This window comes from Aythya fuligula, chromosome 3 (assembly GCF_009819795.1).
Source record: "Aythya fuligula isolate bAytFul2 chromosome 3, bAytFul2.pri, whole genome shotgun sequence".
Taxonomy (NCBI): domain Eukaryota; kingdom Metazoa; phylum Chordata; class Aves; order Anseriformes; family Anatidae; genus Aythya; species Aythya fuligula.
This window is the reverse complement of record NC_045561.1, coordinates 11,041,015-11,063,191: the sequence shown is the minus strand read 5'-3', so window position 1 is coordinate 11,063,191 and position 22,177 is coordinate 11,041,015. Positions and strand designations below refer to the sequence as shown.

Sequence of the window (22,177 nt, the reverse complement as noted above, 5' to 3'; positions counted from 1 at the left end):
ATTTAAATAAACTCCGTCAGCAGGAGCAGCGGCTGGGAAGCTCAGAGCCCCGGAGGGAGCTGTGGGCAGCTCCTGGCCTTGCTCCTGCTTCTGAAGGCAACCGGGAGGAAGGTGGATGGGAAGAGAAGCAAAGAACCCATGCCTGGTGCTGAGAAAAAAAAAAAAATCACTGAGAAAAAAATCCCCGTGGCCCCTACAGGCTCCCCCCAGCCCTGTTTCATTCCCTGTCTTGCTCCTCTTCTCACTGAAGTGCACAACAGGAGCTTGGAGATAAGATTGTGTCTCAGACAGATGCTCACCTTTTTAGAGAAATAAAATAATTATTTTTTTTTTATGAGAAGGCAATTAACCTAGAACACATTCTCTGATACCTGTTGAATACAGCGTTGCTTGTCAGCCACTCCTTTCATCACTTAAAGTGCGTTTTGTATCCACGGAAAGCAATTAAGGTTCAATAGGGAAAGTTTGCCCTTACAAAGCATCTTTCCACATTCCTGCATTACCGTAGCGAGCTTTTCCTTTCCTTACATGCCACCACCAGCCCTTCTCACGCAGACATGCATCACCCAGAGGTGTTTGCTATCTGCCAGGCTCTGGCTATATCCTCGCAGTCCTTCCTCACAGCCTGATTCTGCTTCTTCTGCCTCGGCCCGTTTTAGGGTGGAAACTCTTCCTCCCACCTCACGTTTTGTGGGACAATTTCAGGCTGTTTTAGACCGCAGGTGGGGACTCAGCCCACTGCAGGGAGAAGGGATCAGTCAAAGGGAAAGCACCGCCACCATCCTTTCTGATCAGCTAAGAGAGGCTTGAAGCTGTCTGAACTGCTGGCCCAGGTGATGTTTTCACCTGCCCCCCTTCGTATCACAGACAAGAAGACAAACCTGGTCTTAAGCCACACGTAAAAATAAGGAGCTCTGAAACTAGCATTCCTGAACCTTAATTTGGAAATCAAATCAGATGTGTAGGACAGCAGGAACTTTCAAGCCCACAACAGTACTGATATAAAGAAAGTTTGAATAACTTTTAAGACCATTAAGACCAACTTTCACCATTTAAGATAGTAAAAAGGGAAAGAGAGGGAAGGTGCAGATAAACTGGAGTCCAGGAGATGGCTTTCTAGGCAAGCTGCATAGCATAAGGAGTGGGAGATCATCATCGTGGCAACTTTTACTACGAAAATGGCCCAGGATTACTTCACAATTTTGTGTTGGCAGGTGTCCGGAGCCATTTAACCTGGCATCTTCTAATGCCTGTAATTATCTATTAGAAGGACAAGGTCAGATTGGCATATGAGGCTCTTTGTTCCCCATCCCCAACTCGAAGTGGGACAGGGGTACAACATTTGGAAAGTCTTTGCCCTTGTGCAGAGAACCACAGATATGCAACTCAGGGAAATGTAAGAAAGATGGTAACCCCAAGACGCTGCTCTGGCTGGGATTACGCCGTGCTGTGCAGAAGACGCTCAGTGCTAACCACTCCTGTGTTGTGCAGTTTTTGGAGAACTGCAAGTAGCTAAAAGAAAAACTCAGATGTTTATCATAGCAGCATGGTGCTGCTCAAGATTTAATCTACCAAAGCAAACAAATAAACAAACAAACTCGAGCGATGCTCACAATCTCTTCTATCTCAAAGGAGGAAAGAGCAAGACAAAGCTGCATCCAAAGGATTTTCTTGCACAACAGATTCCCTGATCCATGGGAAGGCCAAGCTGATTTAGCCTGACCTAAATATGATCCAAGCCAATGGTGGAGACGTCTCCAGTTCCAAAAGTTAGGGGGAAAACTGTCATCCTACAAGTACCTGAGGCATTCTCAACACTAGAGACAACTGGAGAATATTTTTGAAATTAATTGTCTTCTGAATTTATTTTTTTTTACTACACTACCTTTCAAAACTCCCATGTAAACAAAAATTGTTTGCTCCCTTTCTCATCTCATTTTGGAAAGTGCTTTAAACTTGGTTTACAAACAATTGTAAATTCCCCAATACATAATATGATTTTACTAGTTATTAAGCATACACCGATACACTGAAATAATGTATTGTTTAATGTGCAAAAAGTCATTTTATTTGTTTTATTTTTTTATATTATTTTCTTCTGAATGAGTGGAACTCCTGGTTATTTTTCTGATATGGTATTTTATCCAACTTGTGGAGGACCCACCTATAGCCACCAATGCTGGCACGCATCAGCTTACAGGAATAATTAACAGCAAAGCCACTGACCTCCTACAGATTGCAAATTACTAATCGTATTGACTGTCTCTTTTGCCCCAAAATGGGGTGTTGGATCAGTGTGTGCAGAAGCTCTCCTGGTTTTGTAAATATTACACCTCTCTGACAACTGCAGCACTGGGAGCCGGAGACACATTGGATGAAATGCAAACATCCTTATCTGTTTGTAAAAAACTTCACTCAGATGGTGGGAAAACCTGAAATAAAATGTTTCTGGCTTTCTCCTCCCTTCCCCTTCCTCTCGGTTGCATGTTGTGTTTTCCCTGATTTTAGCAGAAGTTTCGGATGGGGTGGCGTGCCTGCGCCCTGCAACAGCCTTTGTGCATCATGGTTGTTGTCACACTGACACCTAATGGCAGCTAGGAACTAGAGTGTTACGGTTCATTTCCCAGGGGCGTGTTCTACGCTCTGCTTAAAAAAAAATCCTTCAATTTATAGAAAATAAGTGAGCTCAGAAAATGGACTGCCTCTGGCTGTGCGGTTAACCCCTGGGAGGGCACTGCTGGAAAGAAGATGCTGGAGGAGAAAAGCCAGGGGACGAGGTGCTGAATTTGCAGGATAAAGAGCGAGGGGCCATGGGGGATGCTGCAGGAAGGATGGGGTGCACCCGTAAGCACACATCACACAGGGCTCATGGAGTCCCCAAAGGGAAACAAGGGCACCAAAGGCTAAGATGAGCTGGCCAAAGTCACCCCGAAAGTTGCTGGTGGCCATCCCATCACTGACCCCAACATGTGAGCAGCAAGGCTCTCACACATGCAAGGGGATCGGTTGAGGCAGTGTAGCTGATAATAATAAAGACCACACCTCTTCCAGGAGTTTTGGAAGAAATTGGGAGTTTTTCAGAAATGCTTTCCTATTAAAATTCTGTTTATTTCAGTGTTCACAGTGGGAGTGGCAGCGCAGTTGGTAGGACCACCAGGGCCCTTTTTGCTGCAGCAGACTATGGCCACACGGGCTCCACGTCCAGGACTGCGGGCTAGGCGTCTCACCATTTGGAGGCAAAATGCAAGGGCCTAAGGTAAGCACTTTGTGGATGTTTTCCTTTAGCCATGATGTGCCCCATGTAGTAAAAAATAAATAAATGATTCGTACCCATAATCTTCCACCTGGTTATTACAAATTTGTATTGTTTAGGCAGAGGTGCGGTGAAATTTAGCAATGAACTGGAAGTGATGATTCAAGAGAAATTTAGAACGGGTCCCAAACCCTTCCTTTCACATGGCACAGGCAGAGGGTGAGCACTTGTCAGGCTCCTGATGGTGTGTGAGCAGCAACGCTTCCAGGTGGTGTAAGGGGAAATCATGAGGTCTTTCTGCAAGGTCTTGGGATGGCCCCAAAATCTGCTCTTCACCCACTGCAGAGGCACGTGAATAACCACAGTACGATGTAGCAGAAGGCAGGATACCTTGAGCAAAAAGGCTAAGGTAGCAGTTTAAAATGGACAAGAAGCAAGGACACAAGGAGCCTGAGTGCCCCAGGGAGGTGGTCTCTGCAGCCTGGCTCTGGGCTGGGAGGGCAGGAGGCAGAAATCAAGTGGCTGTTGCATCTTTGGTTAATCATAAAGATGGAAAGGTGGGACACTGGCTGTGTACCTGCAGTAAATAACTAATTATAATGATCACCATACATGCTTAAGCTATTATTAACGATATCTTTTCATCTTATTATAATATTTTGCCATTTCATCACACCAATAATGCAGAGATAACCGACGTTGCCTCATGATCTGTTTTTGAGACTAAATTTTACAGTTTGAAATCCAGCACAATTCAGGACCTTTTGGTGCCACAAATGCTGTGAAGAATGTTATTGAAGGGCGGATGTTATGCATGCATGAGTTCAGGAGCTGCAGCAGTCTTACTGCATTGAGATCTGAAGAAGTTTCAGTGCAGACTAACCAACAAGAAGAATAGTTAAGGAAAATATATTTCAAATAGCTGAAAATAAATACATTTGGTGAGGAATTTGAGGGGAAAAAATGTCATTTATTCTAAATGTACTCACTGCTTTGTATTAAGCATTGTTCATCAGTTTTCCATCAATGTTTTTTTCTCTAACAACCTATTTTGTTTCTTCTTCTGGGCAAGTTTGGTGCTTTAGAAAGTGCAAGATGGACAACAGTGATGGGTGCAAAGCTTACCCTTGGACCCAGCTGAGCATTTTATTTATAGCTTTCAACAGCGATAACCGGAGCAGAATGCCAGCAGCCCCAAGACAGGCTTTTATCAGGTCGCTTGGTTTTGATGGGTGGAAAGCATTCAACAAGAGCTGAGATCAGGTCATCGAACACCTTCGCTTTTGATGCAGCAGTGTTTTGGGGATGAGCTGTTAAGCAGTCTCTTGTGCAGGAGTCTGTGGAGGAAAACAGCTCCAACCTCTGATTTTGCCATCGGCAGTTCCACAGCATCCCCATATAAGAAAGAGCCTGTGGTGTGGCTGGGAACGTAGTGAAAGAGGATGTAATAAATAAGGAGTCCTTCAATGTTTTTGCTTGTTTGTTTGACTGGAAAACAGATGTGCAAAGTGTCTCATATTTACAAGAGTTGGTATTTCCAAAAGCATATCTGCATCCCTCTCCTGGTGTTTAACTACACTATATCTGATCTCTGCTTCTTAAACTCACCCGCATGGGGAATGTTTGCTGAGAATTATTTGGTAGACCATTATAAAAAGACTTAATGTTGAGATATTAAAGCCTAATGTCAAGTTGACACCTTGCATCAGCCCACCATTATACCTCTTTTCCAATTCCTCCGCTGTCATGCCACCGATGTGATGAATTGCAGCCTGTCACATCACGTTACGTTACACAGAACAAACAGGACAAAACACATACCAACTGCCATGCAAATATGTGTTTGCCAACTCTTTTCGGTGCGTGGAAATGCAACCGGCAAGTTCCCTGTTGGAAAACTAGAGGCTCAAGGATGGCTCTAGGGTGTGTGAGACAAACATGCCTCTGACACACCGTGAATATACAGATACTCTGCTCTCAGCCAGCTACAGCAATTATGAAAGCACCTCCAGCTGTGATCATTTCTTCTTCTTTCCAAAAAAAAAAAAAAAAAAAAAGCAGCAGAGGATTCTGCAGCTGCTGATGTCATGAAGCAAGATATAAATACGTATTAATCAATCTAGCGTTTGTGTTCAGATTTGGAGCTATTTTTATGACTGGACACATTTTGGCTGCATATGTGTAAATATAACACCCACTTATGTACACACACACGTGCATACTATGAGATGTGTGAATATACATTATGTGGCTTTTAACTGCAGTCTTTCAGCCTACATGTGGGCCTTTTGAAGCTAATGGGAGATTTACCAGGGGCTTTTTCACAGAGCTGTAGGCAAGACAGGAATCCAAAACATATGAATATTATACTATAATGATACAGTGTAAATCATCTAGTTTGACCTACGGTGAATTACAGGTCATTAAATTTCATCTAGGTATCCTACACTGAGCCAGAAAAACTTGTGTTTGACTAATGCATAAATTGTATTTGGTTAAAACCTATTTCCCAGAAAGGTATTCATTTAGTCTCCATGCAAAGACACCTTCCATGCACCAATTTCTTTGATAGCTTGTTTCAACAGTTACTTTAACTACCTGTGCTTTTTATTTAAATTGACTTCAGTATATGGAGTCAGCACTGAGAACTCAAATTCCTAATACCCCAAATGTCCTTTTTCCGTTCTTCGTAGCTAGCAAGAAAAAATAGGGGTTCGATCCCGTAAACGGCTTTCCTCATGTGTGACAAAAGTTACTGAGATGTAGAAATGTTTGCTAGCAGTCATCTGTTTTAACCATATCCTGACATAATTTCTACATGCTTTTCCAAAGCTTAAGCCTTTTCAAATGTGGTTACCATAAATAAGTAGCCTAATTCTACTTTTGGTATTCTACAGCTTGTCTGAACAACTCATCATAATAGCTGATGCCCAAATACTTGGCATTTAGCTAATGTTAAGAAAGCAGTAGGAAAATAAATAGCATTAATAAAATGATCCCCCCCATGCATCACATTTCACTTCAAAGTTTTCAAAATCACTTCCTAAACTGGTTGATAATCCTAGTTTATTGAGGATTATATTTTGGGGAGTGGCACATACAAATTTCCCCAACTGCTCACTCTTGTGAGGGTGATGACTAGTGCCTGCAGAACTTACAGAACAGAAAGTTTCTTTTTTTTATATATATTTTATTTTCATGTATATGGTCATGCACACAGACAGAGCTTCATGGCGTATGTTTGTTGAGTGGAGGGCAAGACTCCTTAGTGCCAGAGTTGGGCAGTAAGAAACATTGAATTCTGACTGGAATGGCAAGGAGTGTAACCCTGGTAGGCAAAATGTAGCTATCCATACAGAAATTTGGGCTGGATATAAGCATTAATGCTATGTTTGTTTTTTTTAAAAAATGTATCTTCTAATGACTTCAGACTTTTTACTTGTAATGAATGCATCTCTATACATACAATCTATCTCTATGTTTATTTTGAAGTAGATAACTAAGGAAATATACTATTTAAATTCCTAGCTGTACAATAAATTACTGCTTGAGTATTCACTTGTCTTTACTGCAATGCCATGCCGTGGGCATCCCTTCAAGATCTTTTCCGTTGAACCATTCTTTGTCATGTAACATCCTCACTCAAGGAATATCTCTGTGAATTGTTTTCACTTTTGTAAGTTACTTCTTGATAGGTTGCCATGGAAAATAAATTCTTTACTTGGTAATTAGTGTCATCTACTCTCTGTTGTTTATGTGCACCAACTTTGCTGGAGGGATAAGCTAGAAACGATCTGTGATGAGAGACGTACCTTGCAATAACCTAATTGTAAGTACAACAAATACAGATCAGACACGGACAACTCCTTTCAATTTCTAGAATTTGGAAATAGTATAATTTTTTGTTTATAAAAGAGTCACAGGATGTGGCTATAAACAAAAAAATTAATGTCCTAAAACTGTCTCTTTCAGTTACTGATTTTTTATTATTTTTTTCTACTCAACACATCATTTAAAATGAAGGCAAAATCTTGTTAATCTATGAGGCCTTGTTAAGACTTTTTTCATGTTAAATGGGGCATAATTTTACCGTTGACAGATATTACAAACATGAGAATCGTTAAAACTAAAATATTAAGGAGAATATTGTCTTCATTTCAGACATAGAATGGTGTGTTTTAAATCAGGTTCTGCAGTGGGCATGGATATGTCATGATAAAGGAGGGAAAAAAAAAAGGAATGCCACGATTATTCTAAAGCTTGACATAAAACCATAAATCTCTTTCAAGTGAAGATACACAGATCTTTGTGTAGACCTCTGCAGCTAAGCAAACCAGCTAGCCTTTGATGTACTTATAATTATTAGGGGCTGAGGATTATGTCTTTAGGCAAAGCTGTCGAGCAATGGGAAGGTATAGATCAAAACTGACATCATGACACAAGCAAGCAAAGGGGTGAGATGAGGTGGAGCCAAAAATAGTTTGGCATTACTATAGACCTCATGTAAAACAAACAACTCTACTTCTCAAAAAGAACACAAGGCGGGGAACAATCGGTGCCTCTCAATATATTAAAAGCCTCACTAGTAGTTTGAAATTTAAAAAAAAATATAGCTAACAAAAAGAAAACAAAGAAGATTCAGCAGATCCACTTAGATATACAGGAATGCATTGTCACCCCCCCCAGTGAAGCTGGTGTGTCAAGCTGTGAGTTCAGAACCACCACTGCAACAGGCTTGTGTGCTGTGAGTACTGGGTGCCACCAGCTAGCTCCTCTTGAAACCAGGAGACACGAATAGTTTCTACATCAAGTAGAACATCCTTCCAGACCACACTCTTTGTCGTTTGTTGTTTATTTTTTTTTCAGAGGACAGAAGTTCTGGTCTATACCCAAGTTTGTTACTTGCTAAAACCCCCATCCAAAGCCTACTGAAGATGGTGGAAACCTTCTTTTAGTGGGTTCTCTATCAAGTGCTGTGTGTGCTTTGATACATGCAGGAGAAAGTACACATGAACACAGTTTAATCATTTAAAATTACTATGGATCTTCAAAGACTCTCATTTTCTGTGGTATAAAATTCAAAAAGTGCTTGTGGTGAAACTCATTTCTTGCCATAGGTTTATTGCTGATTACACGTAAAAGAAACGTTTCATTAAAAACGTTTTTCTGGCTCTCTGGAGAAAAAGTCATATTACTAGAAAACTAAAAGCAAAGGATTTGATGCCATAGGTTTTGACCAACTTCAACTAAAAATCTAAATAAATAAGCAGGAGATCTAATGCTGAAACTGAAGGGAGCAGAGCTCCAGAAAACTGTAGCATCAACAGGTATCCCCCAAGTCTTCCCAGATCACATTTCATCTATATACTGGATAATACCTTTTAAACACATTATAAAAATATTATGCAGTGAAATAAAAACCATGCCATGAAATAAGAGGCTAGGATTCTTAGTTTACTTGAAATTTGATAGCAAGTGTGTGTCAAGGGAGAGTAGGAAATGAAGACGGTTTTGTCATCAGTGTCAGAAAGGGTATATGAGGGTAAGGATTCTCTGTTGCTTGGTAGAATAAAGGAGTCATTATGGATCAGAAGAAGAACAACTGTTATCAACTAGGCTAATGCAGAGACAGGGAGGGTTACAAAAACAGAGGGACAATTCTAAACGTTGTTTTGAAATGCAAGTGGGTTCAGGTGGACTATTGGGATTAGGTGAAGACCTGAGTAAAGCACAAGCACTTTGGAGGTAGCAGAATACATTTGAGGCCAGACTGGTGTTTCAGACATACTGTGTGAGAAGACAAAATGCTGTGGCACGTGTAATTACGAGCAATCAGAAAGAACGTGTAAGCCATTCAGTGTAGAATACTGTCAGAGAACTGAGAAGAAATGAACATTCTCCACTTAAGGTTCAACCTAGTGACATTCCTTGCCAGTAAGGTGAAACCTTTAGGGCCCCTATATTTTGAATGTCGTTTTATGTACTGTATGAGAAATTAGACCTCAGTCTTTGTGAGAACTGATAAGATGCCCTATCTCACTTGCAAGTATTATGGAATATTTCCAGAAGCATTTTAAAATTCAATTTTAAGTGGAAAAACCTCAAGCACTTTCACAAGACGTTACGGAACCACCAAAATGTTAGTCAGTCTCATCTAGCCTTTCAGAACAATGCTATTATCTCAACATCAGTGTTTTTATTACGATACCTCTGTTAGAAATGTTGCCTAAACATTAGTGCTACTAATATTCTGAATTTAATTCTAAGTAGAAATACAGGGCTTCCCAATTTGCTTTTGAACTATGCAGCAGTTATCTGTCTTGTCACAACATGAATCCCTTTTGGGTAAAAGCTATTGATTTGAAGGTTAAAATCATCTTGCTAGGCCCTAATGTAATTTGTTGGAAGTTGGCCTTGGGAAACTTTCTGACACAGACTACATATGCTCTTCATTGGTTATTCATTGAGCAATGATGTCTGAAAGGCTGAGTTCTTCACCTCCCTGATCATTATTAGTTTTGGCATTTCTTAGCAGGCAGTGCCATGTCAGTTCTTTGCAACTCAAGTTTTACATTAGCAACCTATGGTTTACAGCACCGAGACGATGCGCTCTGCTAACATGGACAACATTATATGCGGTTACTTCTGGAGCAAACATGCAAGGCTACACCCATGTACAGAATTCATTAGTAAGCCCGCAAATATTGTCAATATGGCAGAAAGTCCTCTCTGTTTTAATACAGCGAAATGAGGTGCACAGGATATAGCTTAGGCAGGGCTAAATGAGAACTCCCTGGCCTCATTAAGGAACTCGTAGGTCTACTACAGAAATAATTCAACGGGAAAGCTTTGGCAGAGGTAACGACAAGTGTGGCCACTGGTCTGCCGATCGAATGGGAGTGGGCAAAGAGGAGACTGCTTTTGTATTCTCAGAGATGTACGATACCATTACCCCAATCTTCCCGTGCCTCAAGACACATTTTCACAGGCTGTCAAACATAAAATCGTATCAGAATAATTTTCTTTAGCAGATTTTAATCAGTTGAACAAAATATCTGATTCTGCCAAAAACATAGGCAGGGAATAACAGCGAGCTCACTTGACACTTCATCTTGCTCAGCAATATTCTCAAAAAAAAAACTACTATGCTCTGAAGGTCTGCAGTAGTTTTTACTAATGCACACAATTGTTATTCACTTTGATGGTGACTTCTTGGAAACGGGGTATAGCAAACCATGATCAGGTGTGGAACTGAGAAGAGCTAAAATTCAGAAAATTTTGAAATAATAAATCTATTCTTAGCTGTATCTTGACACAAATCTTGATTTAATATATGTGAGGAATCCATCAGTGATTACAGAACTCTGGATGACATCTATAAATTTAAGTTGAAATTATATTGCCGTTCAACATTATTTGGAGGAATTTGAAACTTTTCCAAAAGTCTGAGTTCAAAATATATTATGTTTGAAGTAAGCCCTGTACGCAGAAATATTCTGACAAATTAAATATATCTGAGGCAAGATGGAGCACTCTCAGCAGCTTGGGAATTGGCCAAGAGCACTGACTCATGTTATTTTCAAGTAGAAGTGAGCTGAGTTTTGGGGATGGGCTAGCTTAGGAAATATCACCAGATGTGGATGTAGGTTCACATTTGTACGGTTTAGGACATAGAGACCAGATACTCCTTAAGGCAGTGTTCACTATAACTGAGTCCCAGCAGTACTGATTGCACCTTGTAGTCTCATTTGCTTATTGCTGCCTTCTTGTAGGAGCCTGAAGTGTGCATTCAAGGAGTTTTGGGGTTGTTCTAGGAAATGTGACCATTGGCAATTTGACTGAAAGAAAGCAAGGGCTAGATGATGAGGACTTGGCTTAGGAGATGGTTAGCGGACAAAGACTTGTTGGAAAGTGCATTTTAAAGCTGCTGGCACTGGCATGATTTCTGTTCCCTTTCTCAAAATGTTAGTTAAATGCAATAATTTACATTTAAAGCACTTGTTAGTTCTCTTTTGTTTTCATTGTGGTCAAAAAATCCACACTCTGTGACCCTTTTTTTGCTAACAACAGTTTATGAAAAATAAATAAATAAATAAATAAATAAATAAAAAAGAAAGGACCTTGGAATAAAGTGTAATAAAGCAAAACCCATGGCTGAGATTTTCCAGTGTTTAAGGTGAGATCTGATCTGCAATGAAACAAACTCATGGGAGACTCCTATGTTTGTTTTCATATAAAATGAATTGGATGCAAATTCATTACTGTTAATAGACTGAATTTCACTGACAGTTTGTCCCAGGGGCATTGAATTTACTAAGTATTTTAAATCATCCTGATAGTTAATTATTCAGCAAATGAGAACGCTTTAAAGACTTTATCATATAAAATGACTTTAATATTTATGCTTATGGGGCATTCCAAAGGTAACCGTAGGACTGCTCTGAAGGAGGGGAAGACTGTGTGCCTGCACCCTTGTAACAGAGCTGCAGTAACACATCTATTACCTCTGATAGGCTACTATCACACTTGGAATCAACTCAGGTTTCTTCCCTATCCCTCTCTTTGTGTCTGTAACATTGTTCAAGGCTCTCAGTAAACTTGAAAATAGCCTAGCTTCAGAAATCTAGTAATAGTGGGCAAGGAATTAAAGACACTGCTTAAGGTTTATTTTTTCTGGATTAAGGCAATTTTTCAAGACTAATAAACTAAGAGAATAGATAACAATCAGAGACAACTCTTCGTTATCTTAGTTATGTTAGGTGCAGAGGACAGCTCTCTACAAATAAGAGAAGAGAAAGCAAGGAAGATGCAATTGTACAATTTAAAGAGCACCTGGTAACAGATGACCTAAACAAATGTCATTTTTGGCAATTCTAGTGGTCAAAGAGCTTGCTCAAAGGCACAGCTGTGGTGCAAAAAAATGCTGGGAGAGACTTAGGTTTGAAAATGAAAGGTCTGAAGAAAAGCATTCAGGACAGGCACTGCTTGATTTCTGTTCTGCTGGAAAGGGAAGGAGGTGATACTGTACTGCATAACCTTGAAAGTCAGGGATTTGTATCTACATATATAGAAACAGCCACATAAACTCACATATCACATCTCTGCATTTCCACATATTTGAATGGCATTTGATTTTATGCTCTGGGTGAACTCTTGGATGTACAGGTCTAATTTTTTGGTCCTAAAAGAATCCGATGTTATTCAAAATCTTGAAGTTATTCTGACTCCTTCTGAGTTCCAGTCATATTCTGCTTTCTTAGCATGAGGCAAGGACAGAAGCCCAGTGATTTTTTCTAATATTCAAAGATGTATCAGGGTAGGCAAAACAGCACCGTGCATATTTTATACAAACATTTTGTGTTCTTTTTTTTTTTTTTTTTTTTTCCTCTCTGTCTACTTTCTCTCCGCAGGACATCAGCTTTCTAGACTGTTGTAGACACTTGCTGCTTGGTTTGTGTTGCAGGCCTGAATAATCAGAACAATCTACATATTTGTACACATCTCTTCATGAAAATTCAAAGGAAACACAAGGAGAAAATGAATGAGTTGCAAGTTCCCCTGGCTGAAAAGTTGTTTGTGTTTGAGCTGTTAGTCTAATCCCACAATTTTTGCATCAATACACCTTATGGAACTGCAAGAATCCCACTGAGTGCAAAGCAGTTACTTTAAAGCCAGGGTCTGAGCTTATGTTATTTACATCAGTAAAAGTTTCCTCCAAATGCTTCCAATGTAATCATGATGTTACTCCAGTTATTAGGGTTGTATATATGAGCAAATAGGTGAATGAGATTGCCATACCTGGCCTTTAACATCAGCATGAACAAAGATTTTCCAGTTCAGTTCCTTACCTGAGGGGAATCTGAGTTCAGTTTGTACAGCCTGAACTTTTATAAAGAGATATAGTATGCTAATCTTTTTTTTTTTTTTTTTTTTTCTTTTTTTCTTTTTCTATAGCTATTGCATTGACACAATCCTCATGTGGTTACTGAAAGGCAAAGCTGTCATTTTTATAAGCTTCCCTCTTCAGTTACGAACAAAAATACCGTGTCGCTTTCAAAGAAAACAATACAATTGAACCAATAACCCCCAACAAATATAACACAGTGTTGTACAGGACAAGTATTGATTGAAACAAAAAGGGCTTTTTAAACGCCATTAATTCTTACCAATTCCAGTAGTTATTGATTCTGCATCAATGTCATTAGCCTTTTTCTTTGCCACTTCAGCTAGTGCCAATTCACCCTTATCTAGTGCAAGGTAATGGATGTCCTTTGGAAATAAAAGAAAAATAAAAGATTAATCTAAAATGAATCTCATAGGTGTAACAAAAGAGAATTTAAAAGAAAGAGGTTCTTTTATTATTTAGATCACAAACACAGATGGAACCGATGAACCTAGCATTACGTTTTAATTCTCTCCCAATGCACATTTATTATCTTACTTGTGCTGTTAATACAGCATTTCTCGTTAACAATGAATAAAGCACTGACCAATCACGCCCCGATAAAAGTGAAGCTGTTGACTCAGCATATGAATGAAACCAATCTGTATGCTTTAAAGGAAATTTTGGTTGGCACAACAAGAATTAAAAGAGGGTTGCTAGAAGGAGGGTCTCAGTAGCCAAAACTAAAATACTGGAACTCTTCCGACTCACAGCCCCCAGGTTAAGTTTTAATGGTTCCCCCCAGTACATGAGTTTTTCAGTAAAGCTATTTGAGGACTAATTTTTGTTTGGAGGTTGTCACGATACACTTAGTGTCCTTTGAGTAAGATGTGGTTGTCCTTGTGCTGATATTGAACATAATACGAACAACGATGCTTTCTCAAAGGTTTTAACCTCGACACAGGTGACATGATTCCTGAGTCACTCTTGGGTCTCCCAACCACAAATACACAAGGGGCTTTCCAAAAATGTTGTTGTCTAGCATGAATAGTTGCCAATACTCTGGATCTAATCCTTAATCTAGGGATAAAAATCAGAGGGCTACAGCAGGGTTTATCATTACATGCTGAACTGCAAGTCTTTTTATTGTGTGTTAACCTTTGAGGTAAAAATCACCTGTATTACATGCAGTACAATTTGCAGGAGAATATTTTCCTGCTGATAAATTACAATCTCACTGCCCTTGGGTTCTGGTCCTTTGAAATGTGAAGTAAAAAGTTTCGTCCATTCATCTCATTAATGAAGACATAATTAAACCCCTTCTCCTTCGGCATCACAGCCACAGACTGTTCTGTGCATGAATTGGGATAGATGAAGTAAGAAGGACAGCCAAGAACATCTGAAAAGTTTTTTTCCCCCCCACTTCTTCGTTGAAGATGGCAATCAGTATCCAAAGATTTAAGTTATTCCTGGCCATTGTTCTGCACGCTATCCACATGCAGGAATTTAAAGGGAAAAGAAGTACTTGCTGGAAACATTGACCCCTACATACCATAAAAGCAACTATATTCTCACTAATGCAGAAGATTTCAAGTGAAACTATCCTTCTCAGTGTGAGTTTACTGACACTTTTATCAACATGAGGAAAACTCTTGGAGAAAAAAGTGACCTTACTCCAGAAGGAGAAGACAGACAGAAAAATGAGAGCAATAGTGGCAGAGAGCAGAAAAAGATGTCACCTGTATTCTCCCCTCATTTAATTAAGAAAAAAAAATAATAATAAGAAGAAGCAAACAGAATGCTAGGGAAACTGAGACTGATTACACGGGAAAACACAGTACTGACTTGCAGGATCCTGACAGTCCAAAGCAGACAGCAACATTTTCTAATTACAAACACAGGTGTGACTTAAAAAATGTGCAAGTGTCTTGGGGCGAAGTAATGACTTACGAACTTGTTGCGAACTCTGTACTTCCTCTCTTTGTAGGTCTAACATGGTTGTCAGAGAAAAGGGCCTGAGTAGCAAGGTATGATTTCTATGAAGATTAAACAGTAGATATTGTCAGCTTATTTAGATAACAATAGAAAACCTAAGGGCTCTCCAACAAGTCTGAGCTTACAAAGATTTGAATGTATAGGCAGATTATGTTCACCTATTTAAAATGTATTCTGACAATGATTAATGTCTCTCTTTTTGTAGTTTAAACTAAGCTATTGTATATTTCAATGCATTTTTAAATAACAAACTTGGGGAGGTGATGGAAACAATTGCAGAAAATGACAAAGTGCTTTCAGTGAAGAAGATGTGCACACCTTGTGTTTCAAAACATCTGATACTCAGATCTTGGTCTTGGCTATGTTCTCTGTTTTGAAGATGTTACATATCCATCACTAACTAATGGGGGCTTTGCAAGAAACAGAGATGTAGCAGTCAGTGGCTTTCTGTGTGGTTCCTCAAATTTCTGCCATAAAGAATTAAAAAAAAAAAAAAAAAGAAAAAAAGAAAAAAAAAAGACTTTATCTCTAAACGAGCTTTAAAAAGAAAAAAATATATATATATACTTTTAAATAAAAACTACTACTTAGACAATTTTGGATCAAATTTAGGTGGTCCTCACTCAAATTAGCCAGCAAAATGGAATTTTATAAGAATTTATAGCAACCAGAAGATAAATAAAAAAAAAAGAAAAAGGAAAAACACTGCATTACAGGGTGCCTTAAAGAATGACAGGAAAAATTAAAGAATTAAATTAGCTGAATATTACAGATTTTTTCATGCACTTATCTAAGAATTTATCAGGTCAAACATTGTGTCCCTCCCCAAAACAATGGTGATAATAAACACAATTTTCAGGTGCTTATCAGGAGTTTGCTGAAAGGCTGTATTTTATCATTTAACAGTTTGATTACTTTTTGGACTACTTCCTTTTTACCCTCATCTTTGTGACTCACAGAGCTGGCCCTAGGTGAACAGAAGTCATTTGAAACATCGATGCGCATTTGTCTATAGGATATTTCTGGGCAAAATTCCAACATTTCTTCGAAACACGCACTTTCCTCATCAGTGTATCACCCAAGATCTGACACTTTTATTAAAGTGTCTTTTCCTTGCATTTTTGCTACCTTTGGTACGTGGGATGGCCTTTTGAATTTTCAGCAGCTGAGAGCTGGAGCATACTACAAAAGGATTTAAAGCTAACAACCTTTCTACTGCTTGATCTTTTCTGTCACAGATTGGATCAGTCACTGTCCAATAAATGTAGCTGTTGTTCATGATATTATGTCCTTTTCAGTTTTATTTTTTTATTGAACTTTGTAGGAGATGATAATAATTGAGGGACTTAGATGTGACGTGAGGGTAAAGCTTATGGGGAGACACAGCAGTGCCCGTGTGTCTTGTTATGGCATCATACCAGTGACGCTATAGCTACAGGAGTAATTTTTAAGCCTTTTTGTTTCTTTTTTATTTTTATGAAGTAAATTAGGCCCGAGACAGCACTCCCTCATACTTCTTTGCATTCTCAAAACAAGTATCAAGAAGGCTGCAGAGCTCTGTTTTGTGAAAACAACTTTGTCTTGGGATAATTTCTCCAAGATACAGGACATTTCCTTAGATTCAAAGTGTGGATCCTCTCCAGTCTCTGTTATATCTGCTGTTCTCTATCCTTTCTTTGTTTTTGATCCTTCTCTGTTTCCCTTAATAAATAACTTTTTTTTTTTTTTTTCTCTCTCATTTTCCTTATGTCATCAGATATCTTCCTTAGTCTACTATTTCTTCTTGAAATCCCATTAAATTAACTGGGAATAAGGTGGCGTCACTCCTAGTGCCAGCTGAGGTTTTATAAACGGATTTGGTTGGTGTGTAAAATGACAGTACAAATAATTGACCTATATATTAGTTATTCGTACTCCACGTAATTATAAATACCTTAAATATAGGTAAAGTCAAGGTGTATGTTATTAATTGCATTTTGACCTATATAAACAATATATACAAATTATTCAGTGTTAAGCAGAAGTGAAGGATGCACAAATCTTGCTATGCAATATTATTATTATTATAGTACCTAGAAGGACTATAAGTTTTTAGGGAGAAGGATTACTTAATTTTTACACTGTATTTAGTGCAATAAAGGCCAATTCCCTGGAAATTACTGTGGCACAAATAAATACTTTTTTACGAGCTGTGCACCTTTAAACTTCTTGAGTCCTGTACTTAGTAGTCCTGCAGCAGTGCCTTTGTTAGTTAATTGTAAAGTTTGTTCATTAGCACCTCACTTAGGTGATGAATTAGCAAAAGGACATTTCCCCAGAGGAGGGAGAGAGTTGACAGAGGGTTTGAAGAGGCAGGCATGGGTGCTGCTCGTTGCATAAACTGCAGGAAACTATGAGGAATCTCAAAGGTAATGCAAGGAAAACAAGGATAACGTGGAACTGGTTTTCATCTCACAATAATGTAAGTCAGGAGGAAATAAATGGGCATTTATATTTATGTTTGTTTAAGAGCACTGGTGAGATGGGATGGGGAGAGGAGGTGCTGAGAGAAGAAAGGGAAAATGAAGAGATGTCGGAAAGGATTAAGCCAATTTCTCTGTTAGCCTTGAGCCTCCTCTAGAAGAGAGATGGAGAAACTTGTGGTTCAGAGGAGGACACATTACCACTTTGGAGCCACGCGTTGGCAGGCCCTCTCCCATGCTAGCAGCTTTGCACCCACCTCCTGACCCAATGCTGGTGTTCCCCACCTTGGGACAAAGGTGTTCCCTCAGTGCTGGCATCAGCAGAGGAAAGGAAAGAGAAAAAGATCATGCAGAAAATACTCTCAGCCCACATAAGAGAGGGCCCTTGAGATGGCTGGCCAAATGCTGGGTCATTTGTTCTGCTAGAATGGCTGTCATTACTCTGGGAGGATTTATTATCTGAAGAGTGGGAGAGCCCTCCGACAGAAAGATGTATCCTGCTGCTGACAGCTTACAGTCTGAAATTTATAAATGGCTGCAGTGCTCGTCTTGATTGGGTATAAAATTTGCATTGAAAAAGTTACATTTAATAAAAAGCGGAATAAAAAGAGAAAAGGAAAAGGCTGAGCTAAAGGGATGAAAAATCAAGGAGAGTAAATATAAAACATGTAATGAATTTCCTAAAAGTCTGACATTTCCATCACTTTCGTTTGATGCATACTTAGAAAAGTTTATCGCAGTATTCACATCTTTCTAATTAGATGGAACAAGCCAGATGATTAGAGCCGTGAAAAAAACATCAAAAGGTTCACACAACTTTTTATATAATTAGAAGGGAATTTTCATAACCCATAAAAGCAGGATTTAATTGTGTAATTTAACATACAATTTAAATATCAAGATCAAACTAGCAGGGCAAGTGACTTAATGGGATAAATGATATTAACATCTAGTGTCAAAGCTTAATTTAAACAACAGAATGTCTTCATTATGCAAAAGAGTCAAGCAAAGCAATCGTTCAAAGGGCCTTTTTTTAAACAAGCCCCTTTTCTATTGTTTCTTTGAAAACAATGAAATCAGCTGTGGAGCAGCAACATGCTGAGAGACTAGGAAAGCATGATTGGCTTTGTCCATCTGACCTCACTGTGACATTGTGGTGCAAGATCTTATAAAACAAGAGCCTCCTGCAGAGCTCACACAGAGGACCTTTTAAGAGCTGGTTAATTTTACTTTTGTAGCTAATTAAATGGGAGGGGGCAGAGAGTGCATGAAATGTAAAAACCCTTGGGTTGATGCTGCTGAGCTTTGTTGTTTTAAAAGTACCTGTAGAAGCGTTCATAATTTGTCACTTTTCACAAAACCCTAAGAGACAAACTAAGAGCATTCAGGATCCCCAGGATATGGCCAGCTCTTGTGTCCTGGACTCAGCAGTTGTACTTCTTAAAGGAACGGATTAGAAACGTATAAGCTTATTAGAGTGAAAGATGACATTCACCCACATCAGGACAGATGAAGAAGGTGAAAGTTCAAAAACATATACATTAATTCCTCAAAAATAAAGAGTAGCCTTTCAGCCATGCTAGGGAAGATGTCAATGACTCTAAAACTACTCAGTTCCCATTGACAAATTTTATGATGGCAAGGGGCAAACCAGGTAAAATAATTCTGTCTTCAGTATGTGTCTAAGACTGCAAACGACACAGATCCTTTTAAATGTGCACAAAAGCTGACAACTAACATCCTGACAACAGAAAGGACTCACCATAAACAGGTCCCGAGCACCTATGTCAACAGCCAGCAGAAATGCTTTCTCAAATCTCTGATACCTGCAAGAAAAAGAAATATGTCACTTGCTGAGGGCAATGCAAGAGCTGCATCAAAGTTTGTTAATGGACAGAGGAAGTTCTTCAGTTCTCATCAAAAGTGATGCCAAAGCTTTACTGGGGAAAATCAATATACTGGGATTGCAGAACGATAAGGTACCACAGTGACTGCCATTAACCCTCTTCATCAGTATCTCCTAGAGATGCAGCAGAGTAGGAATGGAGCACTGTGAACATAGAACTTCCCCTTTCCTATTAACCCAGGAGGGTTTTATCATGTCATACTGAGACACATCAAATGATTTATCACATCATTTTGGTGGGTTGAAGGCTCACTAGACAACAGCTCCTTCCATTTCTGACAGAGACCGCTACCTTTTTCCTACCCAGAGACCACTCATTATCTCCTGGCAATTAGAGCAAACACCTACATGGGATGGAGAAACTGTTGAAGGCTGTATATATCCTCTTACATGCAATCTTTAGAATACCTACTGAAGCAGGAGAAAAAAACCACCCATCAGGAACTTTCTGACAATGTATACAGCATTGCACTGAGCCAACATCTCTATTATACTAGATGTACATAACTACTCTATGACAACCACTCAATACTGGGAGAAAGTGATTCTAGTTGTATACATTTTCTCCACCACATGTTTAAAATGGTTTAAAAATCCCCACAAAAAGTGGATTTGGTGAGATTAATTTTGGATTTGGGAAACAACACAACACCCTTGTCTTATTTCAGTTGCAAAGCAAATGATTGATTCTACGTAGAATGATTTCTATATTTTCCTGTTACTGGTAACGTTTTCCCTTTTCTCCTGTTCAAAGTTTCATAAATAAATCAGCTGTAGACTCTTGAAGTCTGGAAAGGAGATGGCTCCGGTACCTCAACGGGGAAAAAGCAGCATTGTAATTTCTCAGTGTTAGGAAGTGTTGTCAGACAGCATCATACAGATGCCAGTGCTTACACAGTTCTGGACCTTGCAGATAGCTTAGGAAATGCTGTAGCTCTTCCTAAGGCCAGTGTGAATGCAGAGGAGACACGGGAATCCTTCCCCTTGGTAGGTGAATGAGTTTCATATGATGTACCATACTGTGATTCCCATTTCTTCCCAAAGCTTAAGCAGTTTTCTGCCTCCTCTTGCTACCACGGCCGTATTGCTCTCTTCTCTTCCACCACACATTTGGAGTGATCCAGCAGGTCATCAGAGACAGTCGCTGAGGACTTCTCAAGAAGCAGCATTCATGACAAGAAGGCCTAATATGTTAGCTTAAGCAGAAAAGGAAATGCTCTTTCCAGGTGAGGTTCCTAAGACCTGGAGTGGGGAGTCCTTTCCTCCCTAAAGCTAATCTCCCTGCTGTGTGCTAATTTGCAGCCCTCCTCACAGAACCTGTTTAAGGGAGGGGAAGAGATGAAGTAAGGTTAACCTCTTGATCGCTGGGGAACGAGCAGCGCCCCGTTGTTTTATCATGCACATCTATGTTTCTGAAGCTTTTCAGTGTGCTTTCTGTGAAGGATTTTCCATTAAAATGCATTGTGTTGCAATGCTGCTTCTGAAGCTTTGCTTTAATTAAGACAAATAAGTACATGTTAAAATATGTGTATCTTGAATAGCTATCATGTTTATCTTCTTCTGGCACATTTTTCTTCCCAATTATGGATTAAATATACATTCTTAGTACTTAGAGGCGAAATTGGAAACCAAACAGAAACAGACGAACAGACTTTATGAGCAGCTAAAAAAAAAATCTGCATCATGATTTGTTTTTTCCAAAGCTAGAACTATACAGACTATTTGAATATTTGCTTTAGCAAAGCAAAAATGATTGTCACCAAAAAACTGTGAAGCAACTTTTTCTTTCAATTGCCCTGCAGAATGGAATCATGGACCAAAAGCTGTCAGTTCTTTGCTGTTTCACAAAGGTTTCATCTTTTTTTCCTTTAATCGACGCATATACTTTTGTCTCATTATGGCTCTTACTCATAAAACTGTGAAGTTGGCTCGTTATTTCCAGAGTTACACTGAAGGTGACAAAGAAAAAAATACTACTCAAGAAATGCTCTTCACTAACCAACACAGCTGCAAATAGCAACCCCAGATACTTCATAAATTATTCCATATAATCCATATTATACATGGAATTGCTTTACAATAAGGAGGAAGTTTCAAACAAGGGTAACAAGTTTGCATTGCCTAGGCAAACAGTATTAAATAAGTCAAGAATGTCCGGTGTTTTGAAAAACTTAATTAGAAAAAAATTGCTATTTTGAGTTTTTTTGGCATAGAAGTTGTGTTGCTTTTATTCTACGCGAATAATTAGAGAGAGTCCTGTACAGCAGGAGAGAACTAATAACAAACTAATAACACCTCTTTTCCTAACACGTTTTGTCATGGGAAGCCTTATTGCTATTGCTCGCACACTTCACTTACAGTTTATCAGCTCCTCAAACCAAAAAATCCCCACATCAAAATACTATCCCTTTTGTTCCCGTGCTACAAATACAAGGTAAAATATCTGCTTTCTGAAATGGCACCTACAGGGTACTGGTTGTGAAGTGAATGTCCTCCCCCCCTCTCCTCCACCTTGTTACTTACTGCTTGCTTCACAATAACTCCAGCAATCAAGACTTATATGTCTCTTGAAAAAGAGAGATAAGGAAATCTGCCTGTAAACCATGAAGTTCAGCCACTTGTTTGGTCAAAGTGATAGCCAACATAAATATGACCTTCAAGATTAAAACCCTCAAACT

The 22,177-nt window shown here is 39.1% G+C and overlaps 1 protein-coding gene across 1 annotated transcript in view; it reads right to left on the bottom strand.

The window, feature by feature from the left end:
• WDPCP (WD repeat containing planar cell polarity effector) overlaps positions 1-22,177 on the bottom strand; it is a 116,768-nt gene that overhangs the window by 11,576 nt on the left and 83,015 nt on the right. The window contains exons 13-14 of the mRNA XM_032183700.1: positions 19,356-19,419; positions 13,420-13,522 (exon numbers count right to left, since the gene is read on the bottom strand). Coding sequence (XP_032039591.1) covers positions 13,420-13,522; positions 19,356-19,419 — 167 coding nt within the window. The remainder of the gene's footprint in view (positions 1-13,419; positions 13,523-19,355; positions 19,420-22,177) is intronic.